This window comes from Neocloeon triangulifer, unplaced genomic scaffold (genome assembly GCF_031216515.1).
Source record: "Neocloeon triangulifer isolate White Clay Creek 2 clone unplaced genomic scaffold, ASM3121651v1 ptg000012l, whole genome shotgun sequence".
In the NCBI taxonomy this organism is placed as follows: Eukaryota; Metazoa; Arthropoda; class Insecta; order Ephemeroptera; family Baetidae; genus Neocloeon; species Neocloeon triangulifer.
Window position 1 is genome coordinate 7,941,347 of NW_026775554.1, and position 23,431 is coordinate 7,964,777.

A 23,431-nucleotide genomic window follows, 5' to 3' on the forward strand; every position below is an offset into this window, starting at 1 on the left:
AATTATTAAATAATTACTTTTAAAATATAGTTTCAAAAAATATTGTTAATTTTTAGCAAAGGTCTGGATTTTCCATTGATTTGAATACGAAAAGAAGGATGTGCTGACCGATTTTCGCCGACGTTTTTCCGGCGGGTCGCGCAAAAAAAACGCTCGCAGCGAAGGTGGGGGGCAGCGCGGCGGCGAGCAGTGGTCGCGACTCTGGCTTGAGTTCAGTCGGTGGCATGCCGGTCGCGTGGTAGCTCAAGGTACACAGCTCTCGCATGTGAGAGTCATGGAGCCCTTGGTCAAAGTGGACTCCTTCGGAGCGCCGATGATCTTCGAGGGACCCCGCGCCGGGGCAAGGGTCCTCAGACCCATCGACATCGAGTTCACCGACCTCACCTACACAGTGCACGCTGGCAAAGGTGAGCGCCCCCGCTAGACTAACTTTAAGTAGTCAAGCCGGTCTTTTTTCGTCACTGCACTTTCACTATCTAGGTGCTTTTTCTAGACTTTTCACGACCGTAACAATTTCACTTGATTATATTTTTTTTTAATGAAAGAAAAATTCAGGTTTTTCAATATCCTTATTTCTAGAATTAATTTTAAGATCAAAATTACAAACTCTATTTAATTACAAAAAATTCGAGCTCTTTGAAGAACAAAAAAACTACGTCAATTTTGAATAAGCAAAGAAAAATTTATTAAAACATAAAATGGGATGGGATCTTTGTTCGTTGTTCTTGTTGTGATTTTAACGCAACACATTTTGTAGCTTAATGTATTATGGACACCAAAATAGATCAATTAAGACAAAATTTTGTAATTTGAAAATAGTCAGGTATTGTTAGTTAGGACAGTTGCATGGTAAACAGAGGGTCACAGGTTCAAATCCCTTGTTATGTGAGCTTTCGTAGTACCCTGAATGCCTGAAGTTCCAGAGGTGAGGTGGTTCAAGACCTCTACCAACTGTTTTGTGCCATTTCCTGCAGGTTTTAGGGGGGGGGGAGATTGGGAATAATTTGAATGCACCTCTTGTAAAATTGAACCAATTTAAATAAATATAATTAAATTTAAAGCTATAACCAACTGCGTAAAACGCAAAATTGAACTGTATTTTAAATTATTTTTGCCTTGATTTTATTTCTTACTACTCAAAACAAGTTTGGTCTTAAAACTTATTGATTCCAGAGAATTTGATTTCATTTTTTTCTGGGATTATACTCTAAAAAGTTTTTTTTTAATTTCAATGTCAATATTCTAATGGAATCCATACGTAAATGAAATTAACCAGATTAACTTCGAAGCTGCATGGAGAATACTCACGTCTTACAATTGAACTTGAAAATCAAAGTAGCTTAAACTTGAAAAGTCTATAATACTCCAATTTATCATTAAAACTTTTGCTCAGAGAACTCTGAACGTTGGCAAGGCGAAAGTAATCAGAAATTCACTATCGTTTGAAAACAAACGAAGCAATTGAAAGACAATCTTATCAGATTTTGTGCATCCCGACGTAGTCTTGAAATAATAAAAAATGATAATTTCGCATGGAAACCGCAAATTTTCCCTCTCCCATTCCGAATAAAAACAAACCACGCCGAACGCCAATGTTCCGCTCCCTGCCCGCTAATTTTCTATTTATTATTTTGGATATCCGCGTTTGATTTGATTTATTTTTTATATTTCACGTATCTCAAAATTCGCGCACCTGGAATTGAAAACATTTCCGGCGGTGGCGATTGAAAAAGAAGTGTTCCTACTGACCTCCGGCTAGACTCCTCTAATCTGAACATCTTCTTAACTACTCGAGGTCACGCAGCTAATAAATGACAGCTAGGTTTTTAGCAGTCTGAAGATGTAACAAAAAAGCCTTTATGTATGACCGGTGCTAATGATTATCCTAAATCATGTCCTGTCTCATCGCGTTCCGATTAGAAAAAGCAACAAAAGTTGAGGAAATGAAACACACGTCGCCAAAACTCACACAATGACGGTGCTTGAAAAATATTTCACACTTCCACATCATGAATTTTTTTTCTTTGTTAGCAATTCTCTTCTCTCTAACTTACAAAGAAAACATTGCAAAAAATATTTCCTATCAAATCACGGGGAGGCAATAAATATAAAAATGTTCAAACAAAAGAGTTTTTTTGCATCGGTTATTACTAAATAAATGACACCTATGCCAACGCCAGTGCTATAGGTGCGGTTTTGCATTTGCTGCGTCACTTCTTACCCTATTCACACGTAGCACCTATATCAGGAAGACCGTAGAGCGCACTTCTTTAACCTTGTGGTAAAGATCTTTTCTTGTAGCTCTAGGAGGGAAAGAGAGGATGTGATCATTGCCGATTGTGCATTTTCGCAGCAGTCGTAAACGCAGCAACGTGACGTTATTCCTCTTTAATGCACTTCTCTCTTTTTGCGATTACTTTGTAAGCAATCGGCACGAAGGTCTATGAAGACACTTTACCCTCAGGATGCAATTCTGCTCAAGGTTCACTTTTTTTGTAACGACGAAGTTTTAGAAAATTAATTTATTGATTTTATGGGTCTCAATAATAATCAGATAAAAAATGTGACAGTTTGGTCGATACGGTTGTTTGTTAATTATGCATGACACCTTGAGTGACTTATTCAAACAGAAGGGCCGGCACAACTTTATTAGTATGAAGATTGCGTGCGTTGTTCATCGAACGTGGTCACAAATAATATCACACTTGTTTGCTCTTCATTGACTTTCAAACAAGTTCAATTAAAAGTGAATGTAAAGTTCCTCGATTTTTGATGAAGGAAGATGAGCATTTATTGAATGCTGAATGCTTAAATATAATTATAGTCTTCAAAAGTGGTCAGTATCACTTGTATAACAGAAAACAAACATAACAAATAATAATAACAATAAATCAATTGGATATTAAAATTTAAAAAATCTTAAATAAGATAATAACAGTACTGAGTAATTCTTTGTAATTATTTTTATAGAATAATAATAATAGATTTTTGATAGTTTTTTGCATTTTTAAATGAATTCATTGATTAGTTACAAATAAATTAATCGAATTATATATAATATATTAAAAAAATATTTTCTTATGAAAAACGTAATGAAGTGGAAAAATCATCAAAATTTAATTGAAAACTCAGAAACAATAGTGAAATTTTGAATAATCTAGCCCCGTAATTATTTGCGTTGTGATTTTCTCGCGTGGAAAGAGATTTTCTTGCTCAGCAATGGAGACAACAATTAGATATTGTACGCGGCCCTCAGGATAAGCGCAATCGGCCGTCGTTTGTCGGCGGAATATAAAATTGCATTTTTCCCAGCCGGCCTTGGAAGTGCAGTGCAGTGCATTCTCCTGCACGCAGCCTCATTACGTCTCAAGCGCGCATTATTCAGCGCAGGGTACGAATAAATGCACCGCCGCACGTGCAGACCTTCTGCTGCACAGTCAGGTCAGATGACCTACACGCCGGTGCGCACGCAGTGGCCTAGGTCATAGCTCGCTGCAACCACTTGTGCAATTCGATTCGAATTCAATCGGTGAATTGTGTGAAGGCTTAATTGCCACCGCTAAATAGAGGCGTGTTGCCTTTTTGCTTTATGGCTATTGGCCTGATTTTATGATAATTCAAGTGAATCTGGTTTACTGTGGTGCAACCAATTATTTCTCTCTTGGGAAATTTTGTCATTGGTGAACCGAAACGACCGCTGAATGCACTCACGGTTTGCCGAATATAATGTATGATCGAATAATTTTGTGTTGATTAGCTTACTTGGATACAACTTCAAACACAATTCTCGGTTCAAATCCATCAAATTTGCCACGTGGTGGCGATAACTTTAAGCAACTTATTGTTAGTCTTTTTCTCTAAAGAATTAGCGACTCAAATAAGTATGATATTTTCTCTCGATTTATAGAGAATTTTATTATCTTATTAATTTTTATTATTTTTAATTAATAACTTACGCAATTCATTAGCTATGAAAATTTCAAATTGTTAAATAAATGCAAATTAAATCATTCTTTTCAAATTAAACTAATAAAGATGGTTATCTGTACAGTGTTGCATATTATCTATCCCTGCCTTAAAATCTAACATGATTATGAAGCATTCAACTGACAATGAGTTGTACTCAAATGGTACAGGATCTTTATTTTAATTTAAATTATCCTACAAACAGATTTATAAATATTTTTTTTTTTAAATTAGCCACGGAATGAAATATACAAAATAAACTAATTGAATTGAATTGTCTGTTGAAATATTTATAAATTATTATTGGTAGCTAGAGGCTAAATTTTTTCTTCAATATTTTCGTAAGCCATCCACTTTTTTTAACTGACTAAGTAAATTATCCGATTATTTGCTAGAAAAAAAGATAAAAAATAAATTCGACAACAATAATTGTATCTTTTGCTGATCCAGTCTGCAACAAATTCGTAAAAAAGTACAGTTTCCTAAATATCAGATTATTTCTTGCCCGTCGCTTGCATCGAGTTCTTGACCATTGGTGTGACGCACTTCTCAAGGCACTTGTTTGATCAAATCGGCCGCTGCATTTATTTAAATCAATCATTTTGAATAAGAGCGAGCAATATATTATCGTCGCAGGTACATAATAATCGCGGTTGTGCAACAGTGGTCGGTCTCTTCATCGAGCACATACGCGACAAACAAACGTTGGTCAACCCTTCGCTGCAGTTATGAGAAGAAACGGATCGGCTTGCAAATTCTCGGCACGTCAGCGCTGTAACTGCGTGCGCTGTCATTCAGAAAAGGGACTTAACTGGCCGATTTATGGCCGTGTGTCTGCCCCGCTTTAAATCGCCAAAACGTGTCTCGCAATCTTCAAATTGCGAAATTATTCGTGGAAATATTGAAAGATACAAAACGTAGCGCATCAGACGCGTGCAAAAAGAAGAAGAAGTGCTAAATAAAAAAAAAAACATCACTGCCGCTGAGAAATCATTTTCACAGCCAATCTTTCTCCTCCGTGCTAATCTCCCATCTAAACACTTCACGCGCGCCGACAAAAGCATCTTTCATTTGCGAATATTAGCAAAGCACCAAGTTCACTGGCCTCAAAAATTCTCGCATTTTTTACTACTCATCTATTCATGCGTACATTGTACGATTTAATGAATAATGACAGCACTATTTTCTAACAAGTAACATTTTATTTTCAGTTACAAAGCAAGTCCTGAAAGGAGTTTCTGGCACATTCAAATCGGGTGAGCTCACCGCGATAATGGGACCCTCCGGCGCAGGAAAAACGTCACTCCTCAACGTCCTAACTGGATTCCTGTGAGTATTTTTAGTTTTCAGTTTATTTCACCCTCAAATTGGCACGCAAAATTTTTGAGGACAAATTTAATGAATGGACAAAAGGTTTTCACTCCCATAAGCTGATAACATTTTTAACTCATAAAAACTGTTGTGAAAAAAATACCTCCCAGCAATTTCATTGGGCTACTTTGAGCGTCTAAACGATTATTCAAGAAGCAAATAAAAATAAATATTCAAGGACGTCTTGTTTCCGGCGCACCTGAAAAATTGAGTGGTAGTTTGTATGCGACAATGAGTCCCAATGGCAGTTTCACTCGGCCGTAATCGAGCAGTGTGAATTTTTGCACCCATAGCAAGACCACATTTCACTTGCTTATGCAGCATGGAAAAAGAAAATCAAGGCCAGAGAAAACATTCTCAGTGGCTGATTAACATAAAAACACGCCTACGAAATTTGGCAAACGATCTTTGGAACGATGAGATGATAAATGTGTGCATTTGGTTTAATTAGAAGCGCAGCCGATTAATTTGAAGCTCTTATAAGGCGCTCGCTGGTCACGTGAAGTTGCCTCCACGTGATATCAATTAAATTGGGCCAACGTTCATAATATCAGTGGCATATCATCAAAGGAAAGAGATCCGGACTTGACAAAAAATATGAATTTAAAATTTTAATCTTCGGTACTTTTTATAATTTTTTTCTTTTGTAAAAATAAACGTAAGGCATTATGCGAATGTGTTACTTGGTTTACATTAATCACAGAGTGTGACAATGCAAATGTACGTCAATAAAACATAATGCAGCTTCTTTCTCCGTTATCTCCAACCAGCTGATACTCGCGGCTGTTTTTCAGAGAGGCTGATTATTCGCCTGTTATCAGAGCACCGCCAAAAATATGCTGCCGTCAATAAATTGAACCTTGATAGCGAGATTTGCACTCCCAGACGCACACATCAAGTCACGTGCATTCATTTGTGTGTATATGTTGTTGCATTTAGCTACTGACTTGTGACTCGGATCCTTTTATAATTTTTTTTAAGCTTACACATAATGATAATTTATTTTTTTTTATGTTAATTTATAGCACCGAAACTTTTCTCATTTTTTACTCTCATTCCAAAAGAATTTAATCAAGACGTTATTCATTCCGCCACTGAATATAGTAAGAATTACTGCGGGGATTAAAAAGTCAATTTCACAATCCTTTTTACTTCATTCATTAAGAAATTAAATAACCGCAAACAGACAGGAAGTTTTATTTCGCGCTTTTCCTTGAAGTTTTCAGCACCAGATTTAATGACATTCCTCTCATATCCTCCAACTATGACGCACTGAATGAAAAAAAATATTGGTAAAAAAATGTTTGGCCAAATTGAAGCAAAAATATTAATATTATGCTTCTGCGCAGTTGTATAAGGATAATATAAAAAAATAATGCGCACCGCTCATTGTCATTGAATCAATGCTTAAAATGCGTGCATTGAAAACCAAAACAGACTGCATTTAGTTTTTCCTCCTCGTAAGTCAGTTATTATCACATTGCAACATGCGTCGCGCTGTTTGCCTGCAAGAAATAAATAAATTCTAGCCGCAGGTGGTTAATAACACCGGCCGGGTATACTTAACTTATAATATCAACACACAGACAGACAAACAGAAACCCGAAAATGCGAATTAAGAGGCGAGTGAATATCCTTTTTTTCACTGTCAAGGCCAGGTGAAGACAAAACAAGTCGGGCCTCTTTTTTCGATGCCAATCTTGTTTCCTTGAACTTGCCCGACAGGTTCCTAGGTATATAAACTCTTATAAATCTTGCTGCGAAGAATTCTCGTGCTTTTTTATACGTTCGCAGCACGCTTCTTGTTACTTTCCTTCATGTATGTGAATCACAAACGAAGGTTAAAAAAATTAATTAAGAGATGATAAATGATATGCTTGCTACTTTATGCAAACAATTTTTTTTAATTTATCTGAAAAAAGTTTTATATAACAAACGACCTTTCTGTGCAACATGAAAAATCGCCGCAAGCAAGTTATTGTGGAGGGGGAATTCCATAGACCAATCAGAGAAATTTTATCATTAAAAATTTATTATTTTTCTCAAAAAAGATCGCGGTGGCCTTGACGTTGAAAGTCCAAGGAAGGCTTATTTTTTTCAAGAACTCCCTAATGAGAATCCTTTTTCCAACTGGCAAATCATTGCTGAAATTTAGAGGAAACTAATTAAAAATTATTACAATACTTTGTTAGTTTTCTTTGAACTGATGCAGACGGAAAAGGTGCGCTCAACATACAGTGTTCTAACGAAGATTTTTTATGAAAATTCCAGATAAGATTAAATCAAACAAAGCTTATTAATTGTGACAACAGGGTGTGCAGCCAAAGCATGAGAAGCAGGAAAGGATAATAATGGGGATAATGTATAATATATTTATATAATAATAAAATTTATGGCTAAAAAGTCCTTTGAGTAAAACAAACTTCCTTTATAAAATCAATCATAAATCAATTTTAAGATTAAAACTGGATATAACACTAAAATTTTAGTGATGGCTATATTTTTCCCGCCCTAAAATAAATTTCTTGGCTTGTTTGATTCCTTAACTGTTAACAAATTGACTTTTGAATTATTTTTCCCCCAAATGCAGAGGCTTTCTTTAAACAGCCACATTTGAACGTCTGTCTCTTATCAGAAATATAGTAATCTGCGTTATAACAAGTAGGCAATCGAAGTGACTAATAAAACTTAGAGCAGTAGAAACTATTGTGTCTTGTGTGCACATCACAACAAAGCCCGGCGCGAGTTGACAAATAGAGGTCATCAGCAACGCGGCAAAATGGCTGTTGCATATGATATAGCTAAACGTCGTTAGTGGAAATGGAAATCGTTTGGTTCGTGTCACGCAATATTTTGGAAAATATTCCATCACAAAGTCCAACACCACCGGCAATACCCACAAAAGCATGAATATTTAACGCCCCCTGAATTGGTGATGCGCGCTGCGTCCATCGCCAGTCACGCTGCCAAATATATAATCATCTGGCTCGAAAATCTAGTTTCTGGGGATTTCCGCTCATCAGAACAACCTGCATATTTGAGAGGAGAAAAAACAACAAAATGAAATTAAAAGTAAAACGAAAATTTCTGCCTTGTTAAAAATTCTCCTCCTTTGTTTAATTGCTGAGTCTGTAACACGTTTCACAAAAGCGGTCTGAAAAAGTGCCAGAGTAAATGAATAACTGGTTTCTGAAGGGCAAATCGGGGAAAAAGGTATAGCGTTTCATTAAGTTTTAATGCAATATAAATACTATAATATTGCCGCCAGAATACTGCTTCTTAATCTTGGTTTTATATTATAACTAATTCAGGCATTTCAAATTTTCTGCTATAGTATATATTTTGCCAATTTTCTTAATCAAAAAAATTGTTAATTGTTAAAAAAGTGAACAGTGCAAAAACAAGTAAAACATTTTAATTTTTGATTAAATTTTTCTAAAAAAAAAACTTTGTTATTGCAACGTTAAATACACTTATTAGTTATTTTGTAGTATGAACACAACATTGATTTTAAATTCCAAAGTTGAAAATAATGAATTCATTTTATCACTGAATACTTCTGAACAATTGTGCTATCTTTAATTAAGCAAGTGTCAAAAGAAAATTTGTACCCATAAATCTTTTCCGTTTTTAGTTTTGGAATTAAAGATTAAATTTTTCTGCAGGTCGGAAGGAATGAAAGGCAGCGTGAGGGTGAACGGAATGGAACGCAATCTCTCAACTTTCAAGAAGAGCTCGTGCTACATTTTGCAGTCAGATCAGCTGCACTCACACTTCACCGTCCTGGAGACTATGTACATGGCAGCCAGTCTCAAACTGGGACCCGGAGTTGGCAGAAAGGCCAGGAAAATTGAGGTACCTTTTATTATTTAAGTTCATTATTATTGGTGTTAATTTGTCCACACTGAAAAAATACATTAGTTACATTCAATTGTTGACGGACCAGACAAGTAATCTCAAAAAGGGTTTCAAAACAGTAAAAAGTTAACCAGTCTGATTGAAGATTAAACTAAAAGATAAATAGTTTAGAAAATTTAAAAATTTGAGATATAATCTCTTTTTTTTTATCTGGTTGCGTATTTTTTGTACCATTAATTATATAAATAAATTTAGGCCAGAAAACTTTGGAATAGAAACGGTTGCATTAGTTCATTGACCACTCGATGAAAGAAAAAACATATAAGTAAAAATTTCTGATGGACTGATAGAAGTACCAAAAACAAAGCAAAAATTAATAATAAAAAAGAAAACAAGGTAATGATTTATTGAAGGTTGTCTGGTCTGTCTGGTCTTTCAATCATTATGGTCACAGACTGCCAAATTCTAGGAGAATTTGACGATTCGGAAATGATTAAAAATTATATTTCCCTTTCAAGGTGGACAACGTGCTGGACAGGCTGGGCCTGCGAGTGTGCGCGAACACAAGGGCCTCCGAGTTGTCCGGAGGCCAGCAGAAGAGACTGAGCATCGGCCTAGAGTTGCTGGACAACCCGCCGATCATGTTTCTCGACGAGCCTACCACGTGAGTTTCGGCCGTGAATATTAGAGCGGTATTTCAATTGCTCGTGGGCTGCGATCTCTCAAGTGAATTTATGACCTCTGGGAAGTAAATCCTCGCGAGAGTGCCCTCAATTTGACGCTTCCAAAGTGTGTGTAAGTCAAGCGTCTCCTCTGTTTATTTATTTTCCCAGACGAGAATATATATTTCTAATTTATCCCGTTTGTAATTTTTAAAGCGATTATTGCGTGGTACTTTGTGAGGAAAATTACCAGACGCCGTATTTTACTGGGGTGTTTAATTTCAACCGTTGAAATTTCAGAGGTCTGGACAGCTCGTCGTGCTCAAGTTGTGTGAAACTTCTGCGAAGTCTCGCCTCTCAAGGACGCACCATCGTGTGCACAATTCACCAGCCGAGCGCCTCTTTGTGGGAGATGTTTGACCATGTGTACGTGCTGGCTGAGGGCAAATGCGTGTACCAGGGCGACAGTTTCCAGGCGGTCTCGTTCTTGGCCTCGCTTCGACTGCCCTGCCCGCTTTACCACAACCCTGCCGACTTCAGTAAGATTCAGAATTCACTTTTCGCCGCTTTTTTCTAATAATAAAGCTTTGAATACTTGGCGTGGGGTATTTGTATTACGTCACAAAATTAAAAATACATACTAAATTTTTAATTAAATCAAGAAAGTGAATATAAATAAATTCACACTTTTTTGTAAATAATTTTGAATATCAACGCGATATATAAAAAAAGAAAATGCATATCCATCAATTTGCATGTTTATAAATTAAAAAAAAAATTAAAATAAACACGGGGGATAAATTTTTTTTAATTTAAGAATCACTATAAAATTTGGAATTAAAAGTAAAACTTTTGCAATATTTTTGTGCAAATTAAAATTCATACAAATAATTCTTTCTTAGATATTGATGGTACAATTGTTTGTTCTACAAGTTTAATTTTTCCCTCGATTTTCTTTGCAAAATAAAAATAAAAAAATTAACATTTTGTTTCAATGTCTTATTTTAGTGTTGGAAGTTGCAAGCGGTGAGCTTTTCGCAAATGGAAATTTGATCGGCAAACAAGAGCACCAAGCGATCCTTCAACAAATGGTCGTAGCTTCGAAAACAGACAAATGGAGGCGGAAAACTTACAGATCATTTCAGCAGAATACAAGTAATTTCTTCTTGAAAATTATATTCAAATTTTTCAAGAATTGTCTGATTTTTCAACAAATTAATTATAATTAATTTTTTATAGTAACATTGGGTGACACAACAAGCGTATTGCACCGAGCTCAAAAGCAAGGCGTGTCTGAGTGGAGCAAATTTTGCATTTTGACTCATAGGATTACGAAGCAATTTTTAAGAGACTGGGTAACTAATTCCAACCCGCTAAATAATTTATTTATTCAATTGGAAATTCGCGATTAGACAATGACGTATCTCAAACTGGGCCTGCACTTGTTGGTGGGCATCGTCCTGGGCCTGTTGTACCAAGGCTCCGGCCAGGACGGCGCTCGCAGCATCGCCAACATGGGCTTCTTCTTGGTGACCCTTGTGTACCTCGCGTACACTTCGATGATGCCCGCCGTTCTCAGATGTAATTTAATTTCATTAGATCAACAAGGATTAATTCAATTGACTCTAATTATTGTAGTTCCTACGGAAATGAACGTACTTAGAAAAGAGAGATTCAACAATTGGTACTCCCTACGGACTTATTACGCTGCGTTTACGGTTGCGGACACCCCTCTGCAGGTAGAAATTAAATCCAATTTACGCAGCACGTGTATAGATTGTCTACATTGATCTTTTGATTGCAGCTCTTATTCTGCGCCAGTTACGTACTAGTTTCGTACTTCCTGTCATCACAATCATTAGACCCATTCAGGGTGATAATGTTTGTCACGATTTGCCTCATCATCTCCCTCCTAGCAGAGACAATAGGACTCATCCTAGGAGCGGTCTGCAGTCCAAAGGCAAGTTTTTTTTTTTTTATTAAATTACGCCTCAAATATTAATTTTTAACAATAAAGGTTGGAACATTTGCGGGCGCGTATTCAACTGCCCTGTGGATCGTCCTGTCAGGATTTCTCCTGCTCTACACCCACACTCCAAAGTTCCTGCGCTGGATGCACTACATCAGTTATTTGCACTACGGCTTTGAAGCCCTTGCCATCACTCAATATGGGTATGAATCTTTAATATTCTTCCAAGAAAAGACGATATTTTTAATTAAAAACATATATTACAACGCGATTGATTTTTTTTTTCTGCAGAGAACTAACAAAAATTGACAAATTTCTAAATTTGATTAAAAAAAAAAAAAAAAAAAAAAAAAAAAACAGTAGAAATGGGCCTTAATATGTTATTGACAGTCGTCAAAATATTATGCAATCGGCTTTATGATTTTTCTTCTTCATTAGGCAGTTTTATAAAAAATTAACAACTCGTCAGCATAGTTTCAATTTCAAATTTTTAAGTACATAAGAGCACACAACTTTATCTTCAAAGGCCAAATAAATTTTTATATATTTCATGGGGATAGGAAAAAATATATTTTCATTGGTTTTTATCTTCAAAGTTATACTCCAATGTCCAGCTAATTTTGTAAATCAAACTTTTTTGCGTTTTTTTTTGTGATATCATTAAATTTTCCTATCATTTTTTTTTTCTCATGAGAGTTATAAGCACTGAAATATTTACGATTTAAAAATCAATTCTGCCAAATATTTTTTGATTTTTAAACGATTTTAACATTCCATGATGTCACTTAACACCCCCATTGCAAATGTACAGCTTATTTTATCTTATATCTGTGATTATTTATGTCCTTCAGGTATGATAGACAGACGCTCGAGTGTCCAGAAGATGAGTACTGCCACTACAAATACCCAAAGGCTCTTTTGACGGAGCTGAGCATTGACCCGGACAACTACTGGCTGGACTTTGGTGTGCTGATTGGAATTCTGGTGGCCCTCAGAATTGTGACATACTGGGCTCTGAAAAAGCGACTTAACTCTTTGAACTGCAAATGAGCTGCCTTAATTTTATATGCATGTAACTTATTCCCCATTCTGTGAGAGTGCACGAGACTGTTGTGTGTTTTCTTAACTAAACATTTTTTGTGTCTCAAACTGTGATTTCCTACTCTTTCACCTTCGCGTGCCTTGGACATAAAACAAACACAATTGTGATAAAAAAAATCAAGAGGAGCATTGTTGAGTGTAAACTTGCCACCAAATGATATTATTTAACTAACTTTATTTCCATGACATGCACTGGTTGTGTAGTTACCATTGCCCTTTTGACGAGCTGCTCCTTTTATTTCCGTAAGATTTTGCCAACGCCGAGCACGAAAGTGACTTGAATTTTGGATCTGACCAATTCTTTTATGAAATAAGATCCACCATAAATAATTTCCGGATAAAATATTTGTAAATAACTTTCAATTTAAACTTTCCAAGCATTTTATTGAACAATTTGTTTTATTTTATGATAATAATTATTATTTTGTATGCAATTTTGTCAAGAAAAAAAGTGAAAACAAAGGAAAAAATTTCCAAAGTTTTTGATTGATTTTAATTAGAGAAAATCCACATTAATGATCATAATCCACTGCCACAGACCAGTATGCGAATTGTAAATATGAAGAAAAAAATGATATAGAAGGCGAAATTTTATTTTTTGGTTCATTTAAAAGAAAACCATGAGAATTAAAATAAATGAAAAAAAAACTATCATGCAAACTTGTTTTGATCATTTGAAAATAATTTTAGGAAATTTCGTCATTACCAGTTTTCAATTAAAAAAATTAGGCACAATTCCGTCTAGTAGGTATTAAGAAAGAGTTGTTCAATTTTATACCAAATTTAATGCTATTTGATGTAAATATTATTTTTTCCCCTCAATAATTGAAACAACTAGATCTAGGCAATGCATTTTATCTACAAATGTTGATATATTTTTTGTACTTTTTATTTTTGTAATTTTCGAAAAACATTTTATTGGCATTTATATTCATCAATATTATGTGTTGATTTTTTGAAGTAAAAAATATGAGACAAAAGTTGCATTGCCCAAGAAAAGGTAGCATTGAACTTCATGTTTTTGCGCATACTCACGGCCGTGGCGCTGCGAGAAAATTATCAGTCGTCGTTGACCTAAGGCAACATTAATACGCGGCGGAGGGAAATGCAGATCTGCGGGAAGCAGGAGGTGGAACTCGTCGCTTTCAACGCCGCATTTGATGCACTTTGGTTGTGAGAGAGGAGAGAGAGGAGGCGGAATGCACCAGTGCCAAAATGCAAGCGGATCCGAAAGAGCAAACGTCGTCCCAAGTGGACATCGAGTTTCAGGATCTGACGTACGAGGCCGGTAAGCGTTTTTTTTTTTAATTATTTTTTACCATATAAATAGATCAAATTATTAGTGATATTTTAATTATGGTGAAAAGTATCCCGAGCTAGAGAAACTAGACGAGTTTCACTAGGTGCATTTGCACACAACTGCAGACTCTCAAGTGCAATGGCAGCTGATAGGAAGACTTATAACTTTCACTATAATATTTTGTATTCAACCATAGATTCAACCGCGCTTACTATTGACATTAAAATCCATGACTAATAGTCAGTTGGTGAAATTGAGTTTTCAATATTTCTCTCCAAAATTTGTGAAATACGTTTTTTTTATTTTTAAATTTGAAATCCTTAAAATAAAACTCTATATAACATCATTATTTAATGAAAATCACTTAGTTTAATAACAATAAGGCATTCCATTTTGGAATTTGGATCAAAAGATTACAATAGCTCTACTTAGCATTATTATTATTAATACCATTTTAATACTAGTGAAGTAATGATCAAGTGATAAACTCATGGCTCAACGCAATTGACCTTTAACTCACAATTATTGTCTAGGATGCGTCAATTTCATAATCAAATTAACATATATATTAAAATATTTTCACAACACTTTTTAACTTTTTCTTTCCGTTAGAAACATTGTGATTAATTTATTTTAATTCCCCAGGTTTTCTAGAATAGTAGAATAATAATAAGTTAGTAGCGGCAGTTTATTCAAGAGAACCAGTCTTTCTTTAGCCTTTCTGATTTTCTCCCTTTTAATTATTATGGTCAAGCTATTCATTCCGTAATAAGCACCATTTCAACGATTAAACCGTTTCAATTCCATTTAACTCGCACCTTGTTTTAGTTTTTTTTATGTACTATTCCTTTTTTATGCAACTTAGATAAAATACTTTCGAGTTTTTAAAACTTGAAACCCCAACCAAATTAATTCTAATTATAGCTTCCTTTTACAGGAAATAAAACGATTCTACGCAATCTCAATGGGTTTTTCAAATCGGGTCAAATCTCGGGGATTCTCGGCCCCTCCGGAGCGGGAAAGAGTTCACTCATGAACATCCTAATTGGATACAAGTAAAATATTTTCCCATCGTTTAAATTTTTCTTATAAATAGAAAAAATATTAAGGACGTCTGGCGTATCCGGCAGCATATTGACAAACGGCAGATCAAGAGACCTTCGGCATTTTCACAAAATTTCCTGCTTCATCCAGCAGGAAGAACTTGTGCAGCCGCACCTGTGCGTCGAGGAGGCCATGAGCGTGGCCGCCTGTCTCAAACTCGGCCCGTCGGTCACCAAGGAGAAGAGAAACAATGTGGTAACACACCAAAAACGTGTCTATTTTTAAGCTAAATTTTAGGACATTTATAGATTTCTGATATTTTGTCTACCCTGGGTTTGACCGAGTGTCAAAAAACCAAGACGGACAAATTGAGCGGCGGCCAGAAAAAGAGATTGAGCATCGCTTTGGAGCTAATTAGCAATCCGCCTGTTCTCTTTCTAGACGAACCAACAACGTAATTATATCAATAATTATTAAAAAAAACTATAAAAGGGCGAGTTTAGGGGTTTGGACGTGGTTGCAGCGACGCAGTGCATGAGGCACCTGAGCTCGTTGGCCGCTCAGGGCCGCACCATTGTCTGCACGATTCACCAGCCCAGCGCCTCCATTTTCAGCCTCTTCCAGCACGTTTACTTCCTGGCCGAGGGTTGCTGCGTTTACCAAGGAGACACTGAGCATGTGATCCGATTCCTCACCTCCGCAGGTCTACCCTGCCCACAGTACAGCAACCCAGCAGACCACGGTAAGGTGATCAAAAATAATTTAATATATCAATTTTGTGCATTTTTTCCAGTTATATTAATTATTTAAAACATGAACAATTTATCAAATGATTTGATTCAAATTCAATTTTTTTTTTCAAATAAAGCAAAATAAAGTAATAAAAAGTGATTTTCAATACAAAAGAAATAATAATAAGGAAAAATGCCAATTTCCCCCATAACTAATTTCATTTTTACCACAGAAAGCAGCTTTTAAGGGACATAAAATTTCATGAGAAAAAAGGGGAAAATAATTAAAAGATTCAATTTCATTAAACTTTTAACATTACCTTCTGTTTCAATTTTTTACGTATTGCAATTAAAGTTTTGTATTTGATAGGTTTTGATTCAGATTTAAATCGTATTATTTATGCAAAAATTACGTCGACAGTGGTAGAATTATCACACGCGTCGGTGGCAAATGTTCGCATCTTGAGCAACGCCATCCAAAACGGCAAGATCACCATGGGCAGCAACGCTGTCGTTTCGCACTTAGGATGCGCAATAGGCGGCGGCGACCTGTCCGACAGGTTTTCGGAATTTCCCACCTCGGCGCGGTACCAGTTCATGGTACTGTTGTGCAGGATGCTGCTTCAGACCAGCAGAAGCAAGGTACAAAGTGCACACTCATAATGATTTTGTTATTCTTTTTCCCGGCGACCTGAACGAGCGAAATGCGCACATATGCAATGGTCATGCAATAAAAGGATTGAAATTGCACATGATACAGAAAAAATAATATAAGTTAATTACTTGGAAAAGGAAAAATAATTATTTCTGGTTTGACTTGTTTCTTATTATGAAATAATTTCAATTCACTGAATCAATAATCATAATTTTGCTCAAAGGCAATGCTGAGATTACTCTTTACTCATCACCTGGTGTCGGCACTTTTACTCGGAGGAATGTTCTACGACATTGGAGACGACGCCGGAATGGCCTATCAAAATATAAAATTTTTCATCTGCATGATTGTCTTTTTCTTATACGCCTACATGATGGCTGCAGTTATTGTTTGTACGTGTTTTAATTTAAAAAAATTTGAATAAATAAAATTAATTTTTTAATTCAGTTCCTCTGGAGGTGAAATTATTGCGGCGAGAGTATTTTAATCGGTGGTACGGACTAAAGCCCTACTTTTTCGCGCTGACGGTTTCAAGACTGCCTGTGCAAGTAAGGCACAATCAAATTATGTTGTCAAAATGATTGCAGAACTAAAAATATGCAAAATCTGCAGCTTACCTTCGGAAGCATGTTCATCCTGGTGTCGTACTACATGACAGGCCAGCCACTGGTCACGTCCAGATTTGCGTCCTTCGCCACCATCAGTCTTCTAAACGCTGCGACCTCGGAAAGCCTGGGACTCCTGATCGGCTCTCTGTTTTCGATAACAGTAAGTCTAAGTCTGCCACGCCCCTTGTACCCCTGCGAGTAGGGGCAGATAGGCATCTCGCTCATCTTGCATGGCATGCGTGTTGCCTAAAATGATTTTTTGCAAATTTAATATTGATCTTTTTTTATTAAATTCTAATGAGAATGAAAGTATTGATTTATTATACAGTATTAAAAAAAATTTGAAATAATCTAAGCTTGCTAATTTCTGCTATTTATTAATCTTATGATAAACAATTTTGTTTTCAGTATGGGTCAGTGATAGCGCCTGCAGTTTCGGGCGCGTTTCTGATGTTGGCCATGTATGGAATAGGTTTCGGCCCCATGATGGAACCCTTCTGGAAAATTTTCCAATCCTTCTCCTATGTCCGCTACGTTCTCTCTGGCTACGCAATGACCATGTACGGCCCTGGAAGAAACGTCCTGCCCTGCAAAGAGATTTACTGCCACTTCAGACGCCCGTCAGAGTTGGTAAAACTTATGGGAATGACTGGAGATAACTTGGCACTGCAGATCACCATTCTGGCGGCATTTTTATTACTCTTCAAGGTGCTCTCATTTGCCGCTCTCAGAATTCGATTGATGCCAGAATTTAACAATAGGTTTCTGAATGACCTCTCATTCAAAATTATAAATTTAAAAAGGAAATGCTAATTTACCATCAAATGTAAAAGCTACAGAAAAATGTTGTGAATTTGAATGATCTCTTTATTTTTAAATGCTACCTTTAGTAAGCATAATTCGAAGTAAATAAAAGTTTTAACTATATTAAAATTTAAAATAAACTTTTTTATTTAAGTGGTTGATGATGAAGATTTATTACATACGATTCTTAAGCTACTGAGTTAACATTCAGTTGATGTTGCAACATGCTCGTAGAAATACTTAATGATGTATTTGAAGGGCTTGCTCTCAACAAGGGACCCCAGTTTACTGCTGGATAGCAGTTGCTCTGCAGGTAGAACCAGGTCCATTTGCCCTAATGAAATAAATGAGATATTTTGTAAAATTGATCTGAAAAAAAATACCTGAAATATTGAGCAGGTCAAAGAGTTGGCAAAAAATAAGGTTCTTGCAGGTTTCCATTGGATAATCAAGGTTGACACTTTCCCAATCGTTTCTCAGGATTGCTTGGCACCAGATACTTTCGCACAAGTCCTCTTTGTCGGAGTCGTTTGGCACAAATGCAAGCAGGTCTAGTGCTTTCTTGTAGTCAAACGCATTGGCCTCTTTATTTTCCTCACTTATGTACAGCTGAAGTATTATTTTCATTAAAATTTGGATAAAAATTTAATTTACAAAGTTACCTTGATCAAATTGATAGGAGTCAAGACAGCCATGTTGTCCAAATCTTGATTCAAAAAGTCAACCAAACTCTGTGGTAAACTCTCTTGGTAGCTGCAGAGATCAAGCAGCATGTCAACATCTCTGACATGCTCAATCATCTTGTGCTCTGGTTCGTCCGAAGCTAAAGCGGTCAGTTTAGCGAGCGAAAGCATGGTCTTAAAATAATATTGGTTAGTCTAAATGCAAATACTAAGTTTTTGGCTGCACCTTTTTTCTGGCCAATTTCTCAGTTTGCTCCTCTGCCAACTGGTAAAGAGTCCCGCTCGCTGAAGAGTAGTTTCCAGTTCTGATGGCCTGCAGCCAAGCCAACTGAGGGTGTTGCGAAAGAAAACTGACCAGTGCTTGCTGGTGCTGCATTGGTCGCACATTTCCTCCGAACAAATTCATCAGTTTATCCTGTTTGTCCTCCTTCATATACCAGCCAAATAGATACTCGGAAAAGCCCTAAAAATGAGCTTAGTAAGTGATTTTGAAATAATTTATGAACAAACTTCATCAGCAAATTTCTGGATGTAGCTCTCGAGTCTCTCTTGATTGTGCGCTGACTCGCAAATTTGAACCAGAGTGTTGAAATCATGGTATTTCTCGGCCAACTTCATGGCTTGCTCAATCATAGATTCGTCCACTGAAGAAGAAATTTACCTCTAGGAAAAATTTTGATCATACTCAATTACCAAATGGCTGAATGATTTTGCGCCTTTGGAGTTCATACTGGTGGACGAGCAAGTCAAATTTCTCACTGCCTTTCAGGCTTTCTAAATGGGAGCTGTAGCCCTCAAGCAGAAGGTCAGCCAAGTTCATGAGTTCGACACAGAGTGTAGAGTATGTCATCTGGTCACCAGAACACTGTCTGGCCGCATATTGGAAGTTGCGTGAAAGCTGAGATAATAATGAATTTTATGAATTACTTTGAATGAAAAAAAAATGAACAGGTTTTGTAACTCACCAGGTCACTCAGAACATTTCTAAGACCCTCATCATGGGACGATGCTGTCCAGGGCAAATATTCAATAAGGTCCGAGGCAAAAACAGATTCAGAACCAAACATGCTTCGGTGGTGTTTCCGGAAGTCGGCAATTTCCTGTAGGGTTTCCTAAAGAAAAATATTTTTTAGACTCTCATTCGCTGTCCAGAACTTTCTCCACTTATTCTTACAAGGACAATGTGATTCACTTCCTGCAGAGAAGCAACAACTTCTGCTGGTGACTTGTTGCTGTGAACAATTTCTTGGCTCCACATGCCTAGGGTAATCAGGACTTGGTGCACCTCAGACACCTTAAAACAGTAATAATTTAGGATCAATTTGAATTTAAGAATAGTAGTAAATTACTTCTCGGAAGAATAAATCAATGTGGGTCAAGGCAGCAGGGACTGCTCGAGAATTTTTGGGCTTCAGAGTTGCTTTAATGGCTTTGTCAAGCAAGTCTGCATGGGAGGCGTGTAGAGATCGCAAAGTCAGGGCTGCTGCAACTTTCTCTGCATGTTCTTGCAGTGCCAAGGAAGTGGCGATCACGACACCTCTAGCGGTTATGGCCGACAGCTATAAATAAAAGAGAAAAGGTAAAAATTGCATTTGATATTTAGGTTTCAATTTAGGTTGAGATTTTACCTTGTTCCATATATCAACAGCCTTGAGGAAATTAACATAGAGCTCCAAAGTCTGTTGTTTTCCTTGTAGTTGCTGTTGCACTTGAAGAGAGCTGGATGTTCCAAATGTTGCTGCTAAGTTTGTAATTGATTAAAGAAACTCTATCAAAATATTGAAATATCAAGGGTGGGCGCGATCTTATATTTTGCGATTGCAATGGCGATTTTGGAATAGAAAAATTGTGCGATTGCGATCACAATCTCAAAATGTGGTGATTTTTGCGATCAATTATATTTATATTCTTGAAAAAAAAAAGACATTTCTGAACATTTTTTATCACTTCTGGTTTCAGAACGAGGAGTCCTGAAAAAATGAATTTGTAAATGAAAAGTCTTTGTTTAAGAAATTTTTCTATTAAATTAACTGAAATTAAGTTTTTCTTCCAGTTTTAGCATTAAATTCTCCCAGATTAAGCATTAAAATTGCTTTCTGCGATCACAAAAAGATGGTATGCGATCGACCATCTTTTGCAATTGCATTCATCTTTTCAAAAAAATGGTGCGACTACGATCGCAGATCGCTTTTGCAATTTTGTCCATCCTTGTGAAAAAAATGGAAACCTACCAGAACTATGTGTTTCGGACCACCTAGGATCAGAAGCTGGCATGTCATTGATGATGTCTTTGCTCACATGAACAATCACAAGGTCAAGGGGTGCATTGACCTCCACTCCCCTCTCTGCCACTGTGTTTGGTACAATTGTGTCCAGAATATCTTTGCAGGCAGCCTTTAAGTAATATTTATTGTATTAATTACAATGATTACAAATTTCGGTTTTTATTTTACTGACCAACTCTCGTCTGTTGTACAATACAAAAGCTTTTTTCAACTTGCTTATGCATACTGCCTGGGGTGTTAACTCTTCTGCGGATGGGCCACTATTATTAGAGCCATCAGAAAAGTTGCATTCCCTGAATGACTCAAAAGGTTGAAATGAGGATTGCGCCAAAGAAGTGTGAGATGTGAATGGTGCCCTCTCAGAAGCTATAGATTCACTATAAATGGATCTAACATAGAATAAAATTTAAACAAGATAAAAAAAGAGAAAAATTGAGCCATACGAATTCATCACATCAAGTGGTGACACATCAGTTTCTGTTACTGAAATGACCCCGTGAATTCTTGAGAAGAAAACTGGAGTGGTTCTGTACACGTTTCCGGTTAAAATTGCATCACCAGGAGCACTTGGGAAATCTAGTCTATCCACATCAGCACCAGGATCATTAATTGTGACTGAAAAAAACAGGCAGAAATTCAAAGCTATTTATTTAAAATGAGCAAGAAAAATCACCAGGGACAGCCATGATGACTTTCTTGTTGTAAATGAAGGCCGAACTGCCAAATACGACAAATCTGTAGTTAAGATCTTCACATTCAGAATCTTCTCCTTGGTGAAACCCATTGAACTTCAGGAATGGGCAGAACATTTGGAAAGACTCTGGCGCCTTGTCATTTTCAGACGCAACCAGTACTAGCAACCACTGAATTAGATCCAACAAATGTTTTGATAATATTTACTTACCAGCTGCATAGTGAATTTGAGGGGAAACATTCAAATTAGCCGCAGCTGCCAAAATTAGCACTCCGTTTTCCATTTTTTCCATGTCGAGTAGCCAAATGCTTAAATCCTGTGCACTCGTGTTACTCTGTTCCTGGAAAATAGCCAAAATTAATTTTAACTTTTAAGTACTTTGAATTTTTTTACCCAAAAGTCATTAGAAAAGCTGCTCTTCAAAAGGCGGCTCATGTCAAATTCAAAAACGAGCTTTTCTATGTCCTTGTTGCTGAGAACCCACTTCTGCAGAGTGAGACCGGCCAGCACCAAAAGCTTGCATTCTGTGTCTCCGGCGGAAGTTCCACTTTGAGTCATGACTTTCACAAGACGCTAAATTTCCAAAATTTAAAATATTACAACACAAATAATTATAATTAAATTTTACCGTCTCGGAAGTCTGGGCTGCTGGCATGGAACCCCAAATAATTGAAGACATGCGTCGACTGATGCCTCCAAGCCATCCTTGAGAGGAACGGAGAGTTTTGCAGACAATCTGATGACGCCCATTTACGACGACAGGGGACAAGAGGCATAAAGTCGAGGTTGTGGTGGCCAACACGCAGCCAACTGGAGTAATTCCGCTCAGAGAGTCACACTCCTGACCCTGGATTAATTCAATGAAATATAAACTATTATTTAAAAGAAGAAACAAATATCAACCAGCAGATCTGCGTTTTCTTCAATCCAAGAGCCTTCATGGGCGACACTCGCCCAGTAACGGACAGCGCCCTCGGGAGAGACGGCGATGCAGGAAGGGACGGAGGCTTTTTTGTGCGAGAAAACTGTGACCAACTGGGCCCTGTGGGCAAGGTCACTGGGCGGCAGGGTCAGTTCTCTGCACTGACTTACGGAGGTCCATTTGGATTGGCCGTCCTGTCTGTACTGCCAGACGAGAAGTCTTCGACCGCTCACCAACCAGGCCCAGCCTGACTTGCTCAACTCCACGCTGACCACGGTAGATCCTATGTATTTTTTAAATAAAAATATCTAGAGATAATTCACATTGTTTACTGTCGGCGTAGGCGATGGCTTCTGTAACCATGACCGGCAGGGACGAACCAAAGCTCTCAACGACATGGTACGGCGTCCTGCAGATGACCATCGCCGACTGCGTGGACCTGCCGGACACGCTGCCTCGGCTAAGGGCAGAATCGACATTGACTTTGTGCTTTCGCATGACTTCACCGACTAAAAATTGTACGTACGTTGACCGGTTGGCCGAGGGGAGGCCAAGCACGGACCTCCGCGCAGCACTGCGCGGCGTTTTGCCGCCGAGATGCGACAAGTTGGAGATGTTCAGCGACTTCGTGCTGATGTCCATTGTTGGAATTCTTCGAGCAACTGTCTCAGTGCGAAGAATCTTGTCATAAATCTAAAATAACCTGAATTCTTACAATAAGCAGCGTGTTTATCCGCGCTTGTTATTTTCTTTGAAGTTTATAACTTTAGTTCCACAA

The 23,431-nt window shown here is 37.1% G+C and overlaps 3 protein-coding genes across 6 annotated transcripts; 2 read left to right on the forward strand and 1 right to left on the reverse strand.

The window, feature by feature from the left end:
* Positions 1 to 226: 226 nt before the first annotated feature.
* LOC132197914 (ATP-binding cassette sub-family G member 1-like) lies at positions 227 to 13,591 on the forward strand. Of its 2 annotated transcripts, none has more exons than XM_059621517.1 (12): positions 227 to 407; positions 5,178 to 5,295; positions 9,003 to 9,192; positions 9,714 to 9,859; positions 10,158 to 10,396; positions 10,866 to 11,012; positions 11,097 to 11,212; positions 11,270 to 11,438; positions 11,496 to 11,596; positions 11,662 to 11,817; positions 11,875 to 12,029; positions 12,678 to 13,591. In XM_059621517.1, exons 1-12 carry the CDS (start codon positions 275 to 277, stop codon positions 12,874 to 12,876), a joined length of 1,869 nt encoding a protein of 622 aa, XP_059477500.1. In that variant the 5' UTR covers positions 227 to 274; the 3' UTR covers positions 12,877 to 13,591. The 2 variants fall into 2 exon arrangements, with proteins under 2 accessions (XP_059477500.1, XP_059477501.1); XM_059621518.1 differs by lacking the exon at positions 227 to 407 and adding an exon at positions 5,004 to 5,119.
* A 398-nt stretch (positions 13,592 to 13,989) lies between these two features.
* On the forward strand, positions 13,990 to 18,199 carry LOC132196468 (ATP-binding cassette subfamily G member 4-like). The gene is made up of 10 exons (XM_059619146.1): positions 13,990 to 14,215; positions 15,165 to 15,282; positions 15,337 to 15,526; positions 15,580 to 15,725; positions 15,775 to 16,013; positions 16,424 to 16,644; positions 16,881 to 17,049; positions 17,105 to 17,205; positions 17,270 to 17,425; positions 17,674 to 18,199. The coding sequence occupies exons 1-10, from the start codon at positions 14,143 to 14,145 to the stop codon at positions 18,076 to 18,078; spliced, it is 1,818 nt and encodes a 605-aa protein (XP_059475129.1). The 5' UTR covers positions 13,990 to 14,142; the 3' UTR covers positions 18,079 to 18,199.
* Positions 18,193 to 23,420, reverse strand: LOC132196465 (nuclear pore complex protein Nup133). Of its 3 annotated transcripts, none has more exons than XM_059619141.1 (20): positions 23,180 to 23,420; positions 22,986 to 23,113; positions 22,635 to 22,936; positions 22,360 to 22,578; positions 22,125 to 22,304; positions 21,942 to 22,065; positions 21,711 to 21,890; positions 21,481 to 21,652; positions 21,210 to 21,426; positions 20,984 to 21,146; positions 20,381 to 20,493; positions 20,102 to 20,311; positions 19,927 to 20,046; positions 19,718 to 19,864; positions 19,446 to 19,650; positions 19,263 to 19,396; positions 18,979 to 19,215; positions 18,732 to 18,926; positions 18,453 to 18,678; positions 18,193 to 18,403 (listed from the first exon to the last, which is right to left on the reverse strand). In XM_059619141.1, exons 1-20 carry the CDS (start codon positions 23,293 to 23,295, stop codon positions 18,270 to 18,272), a joined length of 3,522 nt encoding a protein of 1,173 aa, XP_059475124.1. In that variant the 5' UTR covers positions 23,296 to 23,420; the 3' UTR covers positions 18,193 to 18,269. The 3 variants fall into 3 exon arrangements, with proteins under 3 accessions (XP_059475124.1, XP_059475123.1, XP_059475122.1); XM_059619140.1 differs by having other exon boundaries at positions 20,381 to 20,490; positions 21,942 to 22,071; XM_059619139.1 differs by having other exon boundaries at positions 21,942 to 22,071.
* Between the last annotated feature and the right edge of the window lie 11 nt (positions 23,421 to 23,431).

Bases quoted from the DNA above. Each gene is read 5' to 3' on its own strand.
- LOC132196468 (XM_059619146.1), top strand. From the start codon at position 14,143: ATGCAAGCGGATCCGAAAGAGCAAACGTCGTCCCAAGTGGACATCGAG. The intron at 15,726-15,774 runs GTAATTATATCA...GGGCGAGTTTAG, and splicing joins TTTCTAGACGAACCAACAAC to GGGTTTGGACGTGGTTGCAG. The intron at 17,050-17,104 runs GTACGTGTTTTA...TTTTTAATTCAG, and splicing joins GATGGCTGCAGTTATTGTTT to TTCCTCTGGAGGTGAAATTA.
- LOC132197914 (XM_059621517.1), top strand. From the start codon at position 275: ATGGAGCCCTTGGTCAAAGTGGACTCCTTCGGAGCGCCGATGATCTTC. The intron at 408-5,177 runs GTGAGCGCCCCC...TTTTATTTTCAG, and splicing joins CACAGTGCACGCTGGCAAAG to TTACAAAGCAAGTCCTGAAA. The intron at 11,213-11,269 runs GTAACTAATTCC...ATTCGCGATTAG, and splicing joins AGCAATTTTTAAGAGACTGG to ACAATGACGTATCTCAAACT.
- LOC132196465 (XM_059619139.1), bottom strand. From the start codon at position 23,295: ATGGACATCAGCACGAAGTCGCTGAACATCTCCAACTTGTCGCATCTC. The intron at 21,891-21,941 runs GTAAGTAAATAT...AGTGGTTGCTAG, and splicing joins TCAAATTCACTATGCAGCTG to TACTGGTTGCGTCTGAAAAT. The intron at 18,927-18,978 runs GTGCAGCCAAAA...TATTATTTTAAG, and splicing joins AGAAATTGGCCAGAAAAAAG to ACCATGCTTTCGCTCGCTAA.